General features: G+C 48.6%; 7 protein-coding genes across 7 annotated transcripts; 3 read left to right on the forward strand and 4 right to left on the reverse strand.

The window, feature by feature from the left end:
• Positions 1-1,461: 1,461 nt before the first annotated feature.
• N7473_005585 (uncharacterized protein) lies at positions 1,462-3,991 on the forward strand (the record flags this gene model as incomplete). Its single annotated transcript, XM_057151525.1, has 4 exons — positions 1,462-1,894; positions 1,979-2,518; positions 2,577-2,630; positions 2,690-3,991. 4 exons carry the CDS (start codon positions 1,462-1,464, stop codon positions 3,865-3,867), a joined length of 2,205 nt encoding a protein of 734 aa, XP_057009330.1. The 3' UTR covers positions 3,868-3,991.
• Positions 3,992-4,031: 40 nt separating this feature from the next.
• On the reverse strand, positions 4,032-5,201 carry N7473_005586 (DUF4419 domain-containing protein; the record flags this gene model as incomplete). Its single annotated transcript, XM_057151526.1, has 1 exon — positions 4,032-5,201. The coding sequence occupies one exon, from the start codon at positions 5,199-5,201 to the stop codon at positions 4,032-4,034; it is 1,170 nt and encodes a 389-aa protein (XP_057009331.1).
• Positions 5,202-5,774: 573 nt separating this feature from the next.
• Positions 5,775-6,729, reverse strand: N7473_005587 (SDR family oxidoreductase; the record flags this gene model as incomplete). Its single annotated transcript, XM_057151527.1, has 2 exons — positions 5,775-5,974; positions 6,033-6,729. 2 exons carry the CDS (start codon positions 6,727-6,729, stop codon positions 5,775-5,777), a joined length of 897 nt encoding a protein of 298 aa, XP_057009332.1.
• Positions 6,730-8,001: 1,272 nt separating this feature from the next.
• N7473_005588 (uncharacterized protein) lies at positions 8,002-8,867 on the forward strand (the record flags this gene model as incomplete). The annotated part of the gene is made up of 4 exons (XM_057151528.1): positions 8,002-8,082; positions 8,147-8,275; positions 8,331-8,446; positions 8,501-8,867. The coding sequence occupies 4 exons, from the start codon at positions 8,002-8,004 to the stop codon at positions 8,865-8,867; spliced, it is 693 nt and encodes a 230-aa protein (XP_057009333.1).
• Positions 8,868-8,971: 104 nt separating this feature from the next.
• Positions 8,972-11,751, reverse strand: N7473_005589 (putative sterol glucosyltransferase; the record flags this gene model as incomplete). The annotated part of the gene is made up of 7 exons (XM_057151529.1): positions 8,972-9,174; positions 9,231-9,787; positions 9,845-10,195; positions 10,263-10,626; positions 10,686-10,843; positions 10,902-11,586; positions 11,643-11,751. The coding sequence occupies 7 exons, from the start codon at positions 11,749-11,751 to the stop codon at positions 8,972-8,974; spliced, it is 2,427 nt and encodes an 808-aa protein (XP_057009334.1).
• Positions 11,752-12,267: 516 nt separating this feature from the next.
• On the forward strand, positions 12,268-13,826 carry N7473_005590 (uncharacterized protein; the record flags this gene model as incomplete). The annotated part of the gene is made up of 2 exons (XM_057151530.1): positions 12,268-12,542; positions 12,605-13,826. The coding sequence occupies 2 exons, from the start codon at positions 12,268-12,270 to the stop codon at positions 13,824-13,826; spliced, it is 1,497 nt and encodes a 498-aa protein (XP_057009335.1).
• A 931-nt stretch (positions 13,827-14,757) lies between these two features.
• On the reverse strand, positions 14,758-16,070 carry N7473_005591 (NADP-dependent oxidoreductase; the record flags this gene model as incomplete). Its single annotated transcript, XM_057151531.1, has 5 exons — positions 14,758-15,236; positions 15,295-15,426; positions 15,482-15,652; positions 15,718-15,833; positions 15,895-16,070. 5 exons carry the CDS (start codon positions 16,068-16,070, stop codon positions 14,758-14,760), a joined length of 1,074 nt encoding a protein of 357 aa, XP_057009336.1.
• Between the last annotated feature and the right edge of the window lie 554 nt (positions 16,071-16,624).

The following is a 16,624-nucleotide window of genomic DNA, read 5'->3' on the forward strand; positions in this document are numbered from 1 at the left end:
ACGAACCAAACCAAAAGTATGCTTTTACGAATGGACGTGCATCGACGGGAGGTGCAACGAGGAGTCCAGATTTTACTGGGATTTCTTTTTTAAAAAAATGTTGCTGGACCTGTCGCAGATGCTGTGCGAGGTGGATGGATTTTCGACACATGGCTGCTTTCTTTGCATTTCATATGGCGTTGGCTTGACTGGCTTCTCGAGTAAGCCCTCTGGGTCCGTGGAGGCTGATTGTTTCTCCTCTTTATTTTTATGCATATCATTTTTTACGGATCCACGGAGGATTTGGGACGCTGTCGCTGGCGCTGGATGAATGGTTCGCTCTCAGGCATCATGGGGTTATTTCGCATGGTTCGAGTTTGGGAGGACGCAGAGGGGCCTGGAAATCTCGAGGCCACGAGAAGGAAAGCTTTCTTACCTAGTTTCAATGTTAATTTGAAAAGTGTTTGAGTCTATCTTGTTAGGTCCATGACAAGATCGTAAAGAGTAGTAGTCCTTGTAACGGCTCTCTGCTTGAGTAGGCCAAGACCTAAGTGGTGACGCGCTAGTTAGCGAAGTTCTTATACTTCGCCTACCAGGGGTAGATAGGCAATGTGTTCTCAGGAGAGACATGGAAATATCGAGAAACGTATACAAGAAACATGATTTACCAACTGGTTACCATGACACAGAGGAGTGGCCCGCTATTTGCGTCCAAAAGTGCCATCATTAGTACTCAAGGCCTGGGTGACGTGCTAGGCTTCCCTATACTTCGCTTTGCCGCTGTGGACAGTGGCTTCAGAAAGTATATACAAATATTGAAACAGAAGATACATAGATGCCAGTTGGCTGACAAGCGCTTTGTTCAATATTTTGCGACCTAAATGCTTAGCTGAAAGTGCTATGGCTAGTTAGTGCTCAAAACTTGGTGACGCGCTAAACTTGTTCCTATACTTCAACTCGTACAGCAGCGGACATGGTGGTCTTAGAAAGAAAAAAAGGTCGTTAAAATGGAATTTAGGTAGATATACTTTATTGACAAATTATTTATTAATTATTTTGCAATTTTAATACGTAAAGCCAAAGTGCTAAGCACAGGAAGAGAATCTGGTCGCGTCAAGACCCCCGTTACGCGGAGTCTCCCAAAGCGGGTAGATATCACCACACCGGCGGCACATTAGCCACAGTAGTTAAACTCTCTCTCAGCTTGACCAGCAACCTGAGGATCACTCGGCACAAATTCGTCCCTTCCGGTCCTTCCCTTCTTCCCCTTGGCAAAACCTCATTTTCCCCCCTCCACCTCTCTCTTTTTCATCGTGGATTTCATCACAACCTTCATTCATTGATATATTTTCCCTTCTCCGTCCCGTCTTTGTTCTGCTCGCGCCTCTTAAGGGGGCAACACGACTCCCCCAGCACTCGATTCTTCGGGATCCTCCCAGCTGGCCTACACCCCGACAACCCCGATCGCAATCATTGCCCAACATGGCCGAAGTCGAGCATGCCCCAATCGAGGAGTCCGTCGCTGCGTCCGAAGCTGCGGAAGACCAGACTCATAACGTGACGGCCAGCGCGACGGTCGGTACAAGACGTCAAGCTAATGGCACCATTGGCTCGGTCTACTCTGGAAACAAGATCAGGCACCTGAAGAAGGAGGATGGAATTCCTCTGTGGCGCAAAGACATCCAATACCAGTTCCTCAAACTCGTCTTTGAGGATAAGACCCCCGTGTTCACGCGATACCCCGATGGCAAGAAGAACTGCGACTTCGCGGACATTTATATCGATGCCATGGCGAGGAGTAGCAAGACCAGCAAAATTCTGAAGGACAAGCTGCAAAATGACAAGCCGGCTGCTATCAGCATGGCGATGGTTTGTCTGTTGGTCAACTTTGGTCGCATGAACACAACTCTCAACTGTATGTCTTGTTCTTCATGCATCTCCTGTTGAATCCCTTCGATCCGATTGTGATACTGATTACGGTCTTTTTGATACCTTCTAGTCTTCCCCGAAATGCGTGCTCAGTTGCGAACCTACCACTCCATCCCTTCCCTCCAAGCCCACCAAGATTCGAATGCCTACAAACAGCTCCAGGATGCTCCGCGTCTGAAGTCCATCTTGAAGGGTGCATCTGAGGACGTCGACCAACCTAATACATTGGAAAAAATCAAGCGACAGGCACTTCCTCGAACGAACCCCGTGAATCTCATCTTTGTCCTGGCGCAATATGCACCGAAGGTGTCTGAGATGCATTTCTTCCCTCCTCGCGACTTTTTCGATTTGGTCATGCGGTCTACATTAAGCAGCGAGACTCGCGCCAAGGCCTTCTTGTGGCTTATGTGGTGGTACTTGGAGAGTGACTTTACACGCGAAGCTGCGATCAACAATCCCTTTGGCGCTGGTTTAGACGGCGAAGGCACCGATGGCCTCCCAATAAAGGTTCCCGCTTTTGAGAGCTTGACGGAGGATCAGGCCAACCTGGAGAATGTGGATACACCAGAAGAATTGGAGTATGGTGAATCCAAAAGACTAGAACGAAAGCGTGAGTGTATACTTACTACAGTTGCTCGTTAAGCCGTCTCACTCACATCTTTCCACAGGTATTCTGGAAGAGGATGAGCCACTTCCTCGTGTTCCGAAGCGCTCTAGGAAAGGTAAGCTAGTATGGCGACTCTTGTACTACGTTCGCGTGTCCTGACTTTTCGGTATTTAGATTATGGTCTAGACGAGGATTCCTTTGCCGCAGACTACTCTGGTCCAGGAGGTCGTGGTTCCGCTATGTCTACCCCTCTTCATCCATCTGCGAAGCGCAGCCTGGATGATGATGACGACGACGAGTTGACTCCTGGTTACTCGCGACCACGGAACAAGCAGGCCAAGCGGGACTCTTCGCTCACTCGCGCCGTTGGTCAGCAGCGGTTGATCTTGAAGACTAGACTGGATCATACTCCAGATGCTTCACCGGCACCCCCAGGCTCTAACCATCCGGTGCTGAATCGCTTCATCGCCGAGCCGTCCCTTTCTCATGGCTCTGGACGTCGACCCCGACCACTCACCCAGCACCAGATTGCCGTTGAACAGAACCGTCGACAGCGTATCGAGTATTTACTTGCCAAGCGCAAGAGCAACGCATATCGTGTCTTGCGCCACAAGCGGAATAACGAGATCCCTTGTGTTCGATATGGTCGTCTCCTGCAGGGCTTGCCAGATGGATACGATACCGAAGACGAGGAGAAGTCATGGGGCAAGGGTGGTCTGCTCCCCAATCCCAACGAAGAGGATGATTTTGGCGAGTGCGCCAGTTTCTTCCTCTCCGTGGTTCGGAAGGCTTCGCGTCGCCTAGACAGATGGGACTACGAAGACGCCAATGGACCCAAGAAGGACCGTCAAAAGGAGCGCGAGGAGCGACAGAGGGCAAAGGCTGCTATCGAAGCGGACGTACGAGCTAGCAGCAACCGTGCTCGCCCTCGAGCCCCTCGAGCCGCTGCGAAGCGCAAGTCTACTGGCCCAACATCCACACCTGGCACTGCCAAGAAAACATCAGGATCTCGTGCCAAAGCTGGTCGCAGTCGTCTCGCTACCGGAGGCTTCGAAACCCCAGCTGCAGGTACCCCGAACTGGGATGCTGAGAATGCTGCCGGTGATGAGGATATCGAAGGCGAGCTGGATGAACTTGACCGCGAGCTTCTGGGTGAAGGATCTGGCGAGGAAGATGGTGCCCAGGGTGCCGGAGATGGAGAGGGCGATTCCTCTGACGAATCTGGTGATGACGAGGATGGCGATGAGAACTCGTCCACCTACGATGGACCCAATGGCTATGCACGACATGAAAGCTCCTCGCCTGTTCCGGAGAGCCGGCGCGATGGTGGAGACGATGCAATGGAGGAGTAAGGAATTCGGCGATTACCAAATTTGTTTTATGATTATACTATTCTGCCTGTGATTGGGACTTTTTTCTTCTGTTGGTTGAACAGTGCTTTTATTGAAGCTAATTTATGACCTCTTCTTGTGATAATCTCATTCTTCAGCGATGTAAAGCAAGACTGCCCTCCACCTTAGTAACGTCTCCTTGTCGCTGCTGCTTGCTGGAGAGAATGTTTCCTTGCCTCCAATTCCTTCTCTCCGAGCACCTCATACATCCACCATCCAGAGTACGGCCGGATTGTGTTGAGCTCCAATCGGGCCGGCTTAGTAGGCGAGGGCGTTGACGTTGCCTCGATACCAACCAACCCCGCCACCATAAAAGTGTCATAAAAGCGCCCGGCAGCATAGTCCTTGACCTTCACCGGCACAGAGATAAAAGCCGGAGGAATATCCTTCGTATCGATCCTCGGGAAGACATTTTTCGAAAGCTTCAACCCATCACGGTTATAAAGGCACTTCCCTTCACTATCCCAGAAACAGAAAGCCGTAACCCACCCAGACAGATGGCTGTAACCACTCCCAGCATCATGATGAACACTCTTACTCCAAAAGTCCTTCGTCTGCTGTGCATCTGGATGATCAAACGAAGCCACAAATGCCTCCAGAACCGGTTTCAGCAAAGAAGCGAACAACCTTGGTTCTTCGCCGAATGTATGAATCTTCTCCAGCTTCGCCAGGAGATCGACCCAGTCACTCCGTTCTCCAAGCAACGTCACACTCGGAATCCCACATCGAGTAACCATCACATAAGTGAAGTATTTCTGCAGCGTGCCCATCATGATCACCGCCGCAACGATCCTGTCATTCTCACTCGTTGTTGTAAACAAAGGCAGAAACCAACTCCGTAGCTCCTCATCAATCACGAAGTTCTGCATGAGAGTCGTCATTTGAACGGCCATCTTACCAACATCTACATCGACGATCGTCCCAGCTTCATCGGCTACAACGATGAGTTCTTCCCTGTCTTCGTGGGCGACGAAGAAACTGCGCAGTTCATCGGCATGCGCGTTGATGTAGAAGTTTAGTTGGGTTAGGATGGAGGTCCAGACATCATCTGGACGGAGAGTGAGGTGGTTATGGCTGGAGTATGCGTGGAACAGTGCATTTACTAGGCCGTTTGGATCTGGGGTGATGTGTCTCGTTGGATTGGGTGGGTGTTTGTCGAAGGAGCTGTGGAAGATTTTCTTGCAGCGGGGGAATTCGTCCGGGCAGGAGTCGCGGAGTAGTTCCTCGCCTGTTTTGACGGGGTTGTGCCTCCAGATTGAGGGGGTTTGGGTGGATGTTTGGAATGTGACGGGCATTTTGTAGTGATGGCTTTGTGTTGGAGAGTTGAGTTGTTTAGATGGGGAATTCAAGAGACAGGACGGTGTTTGAGCCTTTCCAGTAGAGACAGCGCTGGGGCTTCGGTTTCAGACAAGCAGAGATTATGTGTTGGTATTAAAGACTTGTTTGAGTTAATGAAGTGTTGATTAATGAAGCAGATTTATAGGAAGGGAACTTATTTAAGAGGCAGTGCACGTTCAAGCCAGGCTGACCTGTGAACACGAAGAGGCACCCAATCAGGTACAATATGTGACGCAGTCTATGGAGCACCGTGGCCGACACTCGATTGGGTCAAGTGACTCAAGTCTATTTAATTGAGTCAGTCTGCAGAACAATAAGGTAGGTCAGGTTTGACAGGTTTAGCCTTGTGGCACGCAGTGTAGACTTGAGGTTCGACTTCTCCAGAAGTACAGTAGTTATGGATGAAGAGATGGAGAGAGACAAGAAGAAAATGCAAATCCAAAAATGTCATTCTGGGCTCCCCTTCTCAGCTACATAACGACTCTTCTTTTCTATCTAAAACACCACATAGAATATAATGAGTCGATGAGCTAGAAATTTGCCGATAATTCCCAGTCGTCTTGCCGGAACGGCCATCCAACGAGTCCAATAGCAAGTAAGGAACCTGACTCAATCTCTTTAGCCTTTGCTTTGAGCTCATCGACATCCCAGTTCGCCCAAAGGAATTTCCCTTTCAAAAATCGCGCTTCAGGACTGGCCAGCCAAACGTAAAAGCTTGCTGGAAGAGAAACTGCATTGAAGTCAGCATCCGAGTCATCTAGTGAGCACCATCCATGGATCCTACTTACCATGATCCTCAAAACCGAGAGCAGCAACTCCTCCAGCCTCTTTGTTCATGTCAGTATCCACAACGCCAGGCTGGACATGGAAAATGCTGAGGTTTGGCCTCGTGAAAGCCACGGCGTCCCACAGTCGATATACCCCAAACTTGGCGATACTATAAGCCGCGAACTTAGGGCCGAAATTCAAATGGGCCGCCGAGGAATTGGTCTCGATAACGACTGCATCATCAGATGCATAGCGAAGAAAAGCCTGGGCGATGAGGAGCGATCCTTTCAAGTTCTGGTCGATGCTTGCTATGAAGGCTTCACTTTCGACATCCTCCACGCTGTCCTGAGGCCCGATGGTTGCGGCGTTGCTGACTAGGACATGAAGCTTGCTATTCCTAATGAAGTCTTCAAAGGCTGCATCGACTTGCTTTTTGTTCGTGACGTCCGTGGGAGCAATGTAGACTTCTAAATTAGGATATCTTTGTTCGAGCAAGGCCTTGGTATCAACTAGAGGCTTTTCTCGACGGCCCAGGAGAGCGATTCGAGAGGCGCCAGCCTCGGCAAAGTAGACAGCCGTCTCTGCACCGATTCCAGTGCCTCCTCCGGTGATCAAGACGGTCTTTCCCTTAGCAGAGAGCTCAGGGCGGGTTGGAGAAAGAGATTGGTATGTGGTCGAGTGCCATGTCGACGTTGGAGAGGGAAATGGAGCGGCCATAGTGTTATGAGGATTGCGAAGTATTCACTTGGATGAGTTGAAGAGCGAGTGAAGACATCCTCGTCCATCTATGAGACCCATTCTTATACATGTTGGGATGCAGCGAGATCAGGTCAGCACAGGATAGTACAAATTGCGAAGCCGAACATGGAGAATCACAATTTGAAAGGTCCGGTGAGGATATGACTATGAAAATAGGGCACATTTCAAGCCCAATAGGCAAAATAGTAAGACTACGGAGTTTTTGAATAGCACGTCCTTTTTACAAAATGTTCCGGCCGGTAAGCACGATGCTGCCGTAGATGCTGACAAATTCGAGCATCCTCCTTTGGGGGCGAGGCTACAGTGACCAACTTCAATGTGTATGAAGAAATACGCTTCAAGAATCTCCGATAGAAGTACATCTTTGCTTCCGCTCAACTTGAAATGGCCCACGGAGAATTACAATCTGTTCTACGGTGCGGACTGTGCAACAAACCATTTGATAAGCGTGAGTTGAACCATTACCCCGCGACGTTGCCCTCAAACTAAAGACAGGGGACTCCAGAATCCACGCTAAAAAGACATGGATACTATTGTCGGACTCGGCAAAATGGCAGTGCTCCGCGTGTTCGATCTTGTGTTTCCTGTGTAAAAGGAAAGACGCGTTGCGACAATAAGCGACCAACCTGTTCCAGGTGCATCACCAAGGGCAGTGAATGTGTTTATCCGGCCAGCTCGCACCCGGCAGTCGAATCAAGAATTCAAAAGGCTGACAGTGTGTCAATTCGACGAAGGAGTCTGGTACTCTCGCCGCCAGCTACTGATGTCACTGCTGAAAGTTCTCTGGGAGCTAGCAGCGATATCGACGAGATTATTGATGGCGTGCTCACGTCATCTCATCTGGTGTCCACGAATATTGTGGACAGCTATGTCGATGGCATCAACCAAGATATGGGGTTCTCTACTTTGTTCAATCTCCCAGAATATCAGAATGCTAGTCAAACTCCCTTGTCAGGATGGCAACCTTTTGAAGGGCAGCAAACTACCCCATTCTACAACCTATCAATACCAGCACAAGTGACTTCCAATACTAGATCGCTCATACTGCGACCAAAGGCCACAAATGGAGGAGAGGGAATTGCTGGTCTGATTCTACATACTTTGAAATCATACCTGCGAATGATGTTACACCACAATACCCTTCCACCCTTCATCCATCCACGGACCATATCCCCAGACTTTGATCGGGGCAATACAGAGCCCCTCACAAACTGTATCAGTTTGGTTCATATGATCGGAACCAATGTCAAAGGCAGTCGGAAGCTATTTTGGAAGAACGTGAGACAAGAATGTGAGCGCTTACTTGAAGATGTGAGTCGGAACCTAAATGGGTCAGAAGTAGATCGACGTCACGGAAACTGACTAGAAGTCATAGCATCTCAAACTAAGCCCTTGGGAATTGCTTACTGCTATGCAAGCCATCTCAATCTACATCTTGATTCGACTAGATGAAGGCGCGACGGAGGAGAACGATTTTGATTCGTTATTACTTGCAGCGGTATCCGTACGTCTTACATCCATTCACCTTTGCAAGGATTCTTTCTAATACGCCTACATAGGCAATGTCCAAGCAACTGGGGTGTTATGATCTTATACGCAGATCACAAATCACAGATCATGCTCCTAGTCTTGACCAAGAATGGGAAGATTGGATCTTTGAGGAATCTGAACGAAGGTCGGTACTGCCAATGATCAAGGACTCGCAGATGACTAACTCAAAGCTCAATAGACTGTGCGTTATATACCGAGTCGTGAATCTACTCGTCTATTTCGACCCGGCGGCAATGTGTGATTTGTCCTCGGATTTCGTGATAGCCCCTTTACCAGCCAAGAAAGGACTGTGGGAAGCAAATGATGAAGTCTCATGGCATGTGGAAAACAGAAGGGTTTCCAAACCACAGCCTCCTTTTGGCTTGACTAAGAAAGGCCAGGTAGTCAAGTTGACCGGAGTTGAGCCACATCATATGCATTATCTGCCTGGCAATCAGACCTTGAATATCTCCAAATCAGAAAGCGCTGAGAATTGGGAGGAGTGGTGCTCGGGTATGGACGGCCTCGGTGGGCTTGTCATGCTTGCTGCTTCATTGATAGCCTAGGCTGTTATTGAGCCATATCATTGGTTTCTATTCATTACATCCAGTCAAGGTTATTATTCTAGCCTGCATAAACAATACAGACCCATTTCATGTATTATCGATGTCTATGCATCCAGCGATGACAAAAGCACATCGAATACTTGCACAACCTCCTCTTTCTCCTCCTTTGATAGCTGTATTCGCTCTGTGAGAGCAAATCCCTCTCTTAGCCGTGCACTGACGATCTCCTTAGGTGTCTTCGTCCTGAATGCCGCTTCAATGCTCTTTGAAATACCATGAAACGGATAGGCCATCAAGCCAATACCCGCTATTATTCAAACCATTAGACATCTATGCTATCCCAACAAAAGAGGGTTGACTTACCAGAAGGCATATTCGTGGCCATTCCCAGAGCACCCCTAGCAAGTCCTTTCATTGCACCCTCTCGCCCTTCTTCAATGAACCCCTTAATCGGGTGCTTGATCATCCCGGTGATACCAGTCGTCATGCCACCCACGAAATTCTTGCCGCCGACTATCGCTCCAGACTTCCAGTCGTGGACATTGCCGTATTCTTTGGGCTTTTCGCCATACAGTTGAGGGGCTCGTCGGAAGCCCTCTGCCGCTGCATGGGGAATATCGACTATCATACCCCGGAAATAAGTCGCTGAGAATTTGCCAAATCCTTGTAATGTGGCTCCGGCCATGTTCGCAGCTGTTTGGAAAGGATCACTATTTGATCGATTCACTGAGGGCGTTGAGCCTGATGAATCTGTCTCTGATAGGTTCCCGGTACGACTTTTTTTGAACTCTTTGTACGGATTGTAGAACATCTCGCCGGTTGATTGTAGCATGTTGGTGCCGGTGGATGTGGCGGCTGATAGAACACCCGTCAAAGGGTCCCACCGGCGATTTTCGATGATGATTGGATTGATAGCATAACTGTTGTCATACGTTAGTACCTATCAACAATACAGAAGAAAATGTAAATGTCCATACCACTTGACTTGGTTTGTATCTATCCTTTTGTATTCAATCAATACATTCATGGCCGCTTTAGAAAGAGTCAGAGACTGCTTCTTTCGAGTATACGCCCATGCCGCAGGTTGGCCCGGAATAACACTGCATCGCATTCGCTTCAAAGGCAAATTGCGATGGAAGGAGTTGACAGCTGTCACCACTCCAGACTCTGTTTTCATTTTCAAGGCGATTTCTTGTGCAGCAGCTTCTGCCTCTGGTGTGAGGCAGAATTGAATTGCTTCGGCTAGATTTTGAGGATCTAGCATGGCGTGTGGGATTGGTTCAGGGCCTGCACCGGCTTTTGCGACCATGTCGCCCCAGAAAGGCTGACTATAGTGAGATCTTGTTAGTCCGACCGAACATGGAGTTCCTATGTTCATGGATGAAATAGACTTACTCGCCGAAAAAGGGTACAATTGTGGTTGGCCGGCCATTCAACAAACCACACGCAGTGGTTCCGGCGCCTCCATGATGGACCACGGCAGACACATGCTGGAAGAGCCATCCATGTGGACAATCACCGATGTAATAGACGTTGTAATCAGCTGGTCCAGCCAGCTCGCTCCAGCCCTTTGAAACGATCGCACGTACACCAGCTCTCGAGACTGCTGCGAGGACCGTGTCAATCAGTTTTTGGGGATCCTCGACAACAATACTACCGAAGCCAATGTACACCGGAGGAGGCCCCGATTGCAGAAACTCCGCCAAATCAGGCGGTGGTGTATAGTCGGGCGGATCCGAGAAGAAAAATCCACAGACATCTGATCAGAGATGGTGATGTTAGTAAATGAGGCTACCATGATATAGTCTATGGTCTTACCGATATGATCCGGCCAGTCGCGTGGCTTTGGAACTAAAGCAGGAGACCAACAGTAGGTCATGGGGATCTCCAGGGCTTCGGCCAGGCAAGGGCCCTCTGTCCTTGGGACAGGTGCCAAGTCTATTGAAGACCGGAATCGATTAATCACGTCGCCCAAGCTGGAGCGATTGTGTATTAGACAATGTTCAAAGAAGCGTTCTGGACAGCCAAACTTACCCTTGCCAGGTAAGCCATTCCACCACTCCATATGAAACCCAATTCGCTGTCCCTGGGGTTTCCATGGACCCATTTTGTAGATTGGCCAACGGATGTGGGAATGCCTTGGTACTACTCCAAGGCATAGTGAACATGAGATGGACAGGGATGCCTAGCGCTTGCGCACAATGAATATGCGCAAAACTTGGTGGATTGGCAATAATCGCATCTGCAACAAACGGCTCTTGTGTTACAGGATCATCTTCGATACAAGATCTCCAGCAGCCGGTGAGCATTTCTGCGACCATGACTTGTTTCTTTTTGATTTCTCCATCACGCAATGTTTTAATCTGCGGGATCAGGCCAGGATTTTTGACCATGTAGGCCATGAGTTGGGCTGGATCGCCTCCAATAGGGAAGAATTCCAGGTAAGACTCCTTCACGAAGTTTTCGAAAACATTGTGAGTGGCGATTCGAACCCGATGGCCATGGCTTTGCAAGGCGTTGCCTAGTGCGATAAAGGGCTGAACATCTCCACGACTGCCCACGATCTGGATAATAATGTTCAATTTTACATCACACCCGATCGGCTCTTCAGGTTGAGCCCGAGGTGGTGCATGATGTAGGTCTTCTTGTTGTTGGTTCGCGATTTGTGCGAGTGATTTTGCGAGCTTGGAATCGAGACGCACGTCAATACGTCCATCGGCTAGAAATCACTCGATTAGTTTCGCTTTATTTGGTTATCCGAAGCTGTAAACATACTATGAGCATCGCCGGATTCAGCAGTTAGTTGGGGGTCGAGATATGGGGCATAAGGTGGGGGAGTCTGGGGCGCCCCTGGCTCACGCTCAGGGCATGGCGATTTTCCCATGTTTCTGATGGTCGGAGTGGACCTAAATTCAGATTCAAAGGATGAAGGGAGGTTGTAAATTCATGCCCAGAAGATTCCGAGATCTTCGTTTCTTGATATCAGCTTGGACCCTGTTTCACGACATCATCTGGAAGTGGCGAGTCTCGGACTCGTGCGCGATGCCCAAACAGGCAACAGAGTTCCAACAGAAATTGCTTGGTCAGCCAATCAACAAGAAATCAACAAACATTCTGGGGGTCCAGCGAGATAACCTTGTTCCACTTTTGATTATCATTTCCTGTTGATCGACCTCTTTCGTGCACTGCCAGCCACTCCTTTCTTCAGGCTGGTGGACTCTGTTGGTCGTGGCAAGCGGGCCGTGCAGAGTTGATCCCCCGCGGCACAGTGATTATTATGCTGGTGGCTGTGGCTGTGCTCCAGGAGAAAGAGACCTCGATCGAAACTGGTTTTAGCATGTCATCTTGTCGCATCCAGTAACCAACTCAACCAACCTGTTTCGCCTTGTCCGATCCGGCGATGGAAGGAGGGATTCGAAACTATGCCAATTCGTCGTTGTCCAGCCTGTCATTACCTCTGCCTGGAGGGGTTCAAGGCACGGATAAGCGCAGGCTATTATTGATTTACATTCATGGCTTCATGGGATCGGAAGCCAGCTTTCATGAATTCCCAGCACATATTCATGATCTAGTGACAAGCTTACTGAGCGAGTCGCATGTTGTCTACACTCGCATTTATCCTCGGTACAAGTCTCATGGCGAATTACAAACAGCAGTGACCCAATTCAGTGCCTGGTACGTGCTCGCTCTGTCTAAAGAGACGCTCGAAAGATATGCATTAACAACCCCTTTTGCAGGTTATCGCCTCATGAAGCCGATGACCTAGATGTTATCCTTCTAGGTCATAGTCTTGGCGGGATTCTTGCCGCAGATGTTGCTCTTTTGCAGCAAGACGGGAGACCGAAACATCGAATCCTGGGGCTTGTGAACTTTGATGTTCCATTTTTGGGGCTCCATCCTCGTGTAATTCCTACGGGGATCATGGGTTCTGTTCCGAGGAAAGATGTAGCCCCTGAAGACCAACTGGCAGACGAACAAGAGTCTCTTGGACTTGAACCTGCCTACAAACCCGTCACTCCAAGCCCCAACTTTGATCCACCCTTCAGGAATGATGTTCGCCTCGTTCAACGCGGTTTCTTGAAGGGTGTCATGCATTTTGTCAACAAGAATACAGACAATCTCTCGCGCTCCATATTTGACCGTCTGGTGTCACCAGTCAAGTTTGCAAATTGCGTCAATAACTACTCTGAGCTTCGTCAACGGCATCGGCGTCTGATCGAGCTAGAGGATGCTGAATACAAGGCCGAGAGAGTACGATTTGTCAACTACTACACCACCAGTACTGGTCGAAAACCACGGAAAACTAAGGGGGAGACCGACAAAGATACTTCGAATAAGCTCGAGGAAACAACTGCAGATGAGCCTGCAGAGAAGGAGGTATCTGAAGAATTGACAGAGATGCTTGCGGAAAAGATCAAACTCAGTGATGATCTCGAACTTACACCCCCACCTCCGCCTACACGAAAACCTCCCGAGGTACCAACTGTCTTGACATCGGAGGCTGCCCCATCCACGGCAAGAATCTCACCACCCGACAACCAGAGCTTGAAGTCTGTCTCCTCAGATTCCACTCTCGCAGCACCAGAGATGAGCCCCGAGGCCAGTCGCCCCTCGATTGAAACACCAAGCCTCGCATCCTCCACGACCCTCGATCCAGAAAGCGAGAAGCTCTCTGAAAGCGTCTCCATCTCGACATCTCAATCCGATCTCAATCCAGACACCTCTAAGCGGAAACTCCGCAAGTTCATCCTCTTGCCATCTCATCATTGGAAGTATAACGACAATTCTCACTGGACCCCGATTTTGATGGAAGATATGAATGAAGTGACAGCACATCAGTCCATGTTTGTTCCGCAGGGCGCAAATTACGACTACCTTGTCGGGGATACTGTGGCACTTATCGAGCAATGGATTCAGACCGATCTCAGCCAACGATTGATGCAAGAAAGATTTTATTAGAAGGCTGTATTGATGGAATTACTTTCTTCATGGACTTACGAACTAGTCAGCTAATTAATAATTTTAATCCGAACTCTGCCAATGCTACCAGTAAAACAACACGCAATCCTAGGCCTTCACACTCAATCTGACTGAAGAGAAAGATCAAAAAAGACTGACAAATAGGTAAAAGTAGACCGTGGCCTAGCCAAAGTGGCATATCATATGTACCTCAACCCACGGAAGTTGCGGAAGATTTTGAATGCACCATGTAGAGTCGCATACATGCTGCCGCCCGCAGTGACCCAAGCAGCGCCTTGGAAGCGCAGAGAATTGAGTGGGATAGGCCTTTGTTTCCTTGAATTGTCTGTAATCGAGCGTGAGTAAAGCCCATGGCATTGACATGATGTAAACCCAACGGAAGTCCACATCACGCACCTGTAGGAATCGGCCAAGTTGGATGTTTTGGAAGTGTCCCAACCTGCTGGTCGAGGAGTGTCTGGAAGTTACTAAAGGAGGACATGCTTCGAGTATGAGCTTTGAGAGGTTTTCGCTGTGATGTGATTTAACTGGAATTTTGAGTCGTGATGACGTGCTGAGGTGGTCTTTATAAGGATTGCTATGCCCAGTAATATTGGCTACCTTGATAGCTATTAGCATCATCTGACAGCATACATAAGAGGTAGCCAAGAATTAGTTGATTGGACTTTGAAGTGCAGAGAGTTATGGTATCCTGCTATGATTCGTCTCTTGGCTGCGGGGTGCATGGTAGCCCGGGCTGGCCACCCATCGTTGGTAGGGTGGCGACTTCAACCGAGAGCTGCAAATATTATTACTAAACTATCTTATCCTTCAGTCCCAGTATTATTAAAGCTCCATTAGAGCTGATTGCGCATAGTAGCGCTAGAACAAGCATTTTTAGCCTCTGAAATTGGATCAAAAGGCCATCCCCTCACACAAATGTGATCACCGATTTTCCAACACCACCTTTCGAATCATACACGACCTGGCACGCATCTCGGACAGCCTTGAGATCTTTGTACGGCACTTTAGTTCCAACAACAGTACGCACTTTCCCTGCGTCAACCCACTCAGCAATGGAACCCAAATCTTTAGCATTCGGTTCCAGGAAGATGGCCGAGTACTTGACACCGTATCGCGATGCACGCATGGTACGGATTCGATCTAGCACGTTCAGGGCGAGTTTGACGGCAAAGGGAACTGTCGCTCTGTTGTTCTTATCAGGCGAGAGCCGCATAAGACTCGAGTTCTGTAGGGTATCTCCCGAGGTTAGGATGGCGATGGATACGATAGCTCCGGTCGGCCGCATCAGCGACAGATAGTTCATGGAGTCTCCTGTCGTGTCGAAAAGAAAGTCAACCGATTCGGCAGGAATGACAGTCTTTGGATCTGTCTTTCTGTAGTCGATGACTGTTGATGAATTTGTTAGTCTGTTTAAACAGAGTAAAAGGGAAAGCGAAAGACCTACTTTCATCCACGACACCATCACCCAGAAGTTCCTTCACTTGAGGGACCTTAGAAGTTGAAACAGTCGTGATGACTTTGCCAGCCCTGAATACATTCTTGGCCAACTGGCAGGCGAAGAGCCCGGTACCACTCACTGCCACACAAGGTAAGCTTTTGTTGTACAACGGTGCAATTCGTCAGAAACATACATCCAGCAGGTACAAATACCGTCTTACCCTCGAGACTACCAGGGTACCCCCGAAGGGCCTGTAGAGCAGTCATAGCCGCCAATGGAATCGATGCCGAGTCTTCCATGGACAGACTGTTTGGCTTCAAAGCGACAAAGTCTTCGGTTGTTCTTGCTAGCTCACTCCACGCGCCTAAGTTCAAATAGCTCGCGTCAGTCACCAAATGATTAAATTCAGATTGAATTCACATAAAATACCTCGATGGCATTCAGGAAGACGAGCAAAAACCTCATCGCCAACTTTGAAACGAGTCACTTGGGATCCGATTTCTGCAACAGTACCAGCGCAGTCATACCCGATCTTGTACGGGAAGCTGTCGCAAGGGGCAGTTAGTAAAAAAAGTCATCTATCAGAATGGCATCACGAGAAAATACCTGTCTTTCAACACCGCTTTTGACGCACCTGATGCCTTCTTTACATCGATCGGATTGATACTAGCAGCATGGACTTTGATCACGATGTCATCAGGCCCTTCCACGGTCGGCGCGGGAAGCTCGCTCAACTCGTAATTTTGAGGCGTGGCATACTTTGTGATACTGATGGAAAACATGATTAAGAGAATATTAGTTCATAGGCTATTGTAGATCGTCAATATCCAATACAATATGTAACGAACATTCGTTCTAGGCGTTGAAGTTAAGGTGTGGGTAAAGTCTAATTCGGTTCGGGCAAATGAATCCGGCCGACGGGAACGGATGAAGAGTAATCAGCATGGCAGATCATCCCTTTCTTCTGAATCCCGACCTTATTCGACTTTGGTTTGCCTCGGATGCAGGTTTGAATTATGTTGGATTTATGCATAGGGTACTGTTGGGATATTCATCATTCTTTAGCTTTCTAGCATTGGAACAGAGTATTGGAAAAGCCTGATGGGTACCATGATACCAGCTCAAGTGAGGCATCTAGCGAGAATTGCTCCACCTCATGGAATTGCTTTTTCACGCACGAAAATTTATCTGCTACAGGTATACAGTAATCTATTTGATTTTACTCACGAAAACAGTTTGATCTCCAGTGCAAGGGCAAAATTAGCAGGTGTAACAATCTTAAAGTTGCTTGCTGTCACTTCCACTCGGCTTCTTAGGAACAACAGGAACAACAATA

The sequence above is a fragment of the Penicillium subrubescens genome, assembly GCF_028828155.1.
Source record: "Penicillium subrubescens strain IBT 31985 chromosome Unknown utg000004l_segment0_segment0, whole genome shotgun sequence".
NCBI classification, from domain to species: domain Eukaryota; kingdom Fungi; phylum Ascomycota; class Eurotiomycetes; order Eurotiales; family Aspergillaceae; genus Penicillium; species Penicillium subrubescens.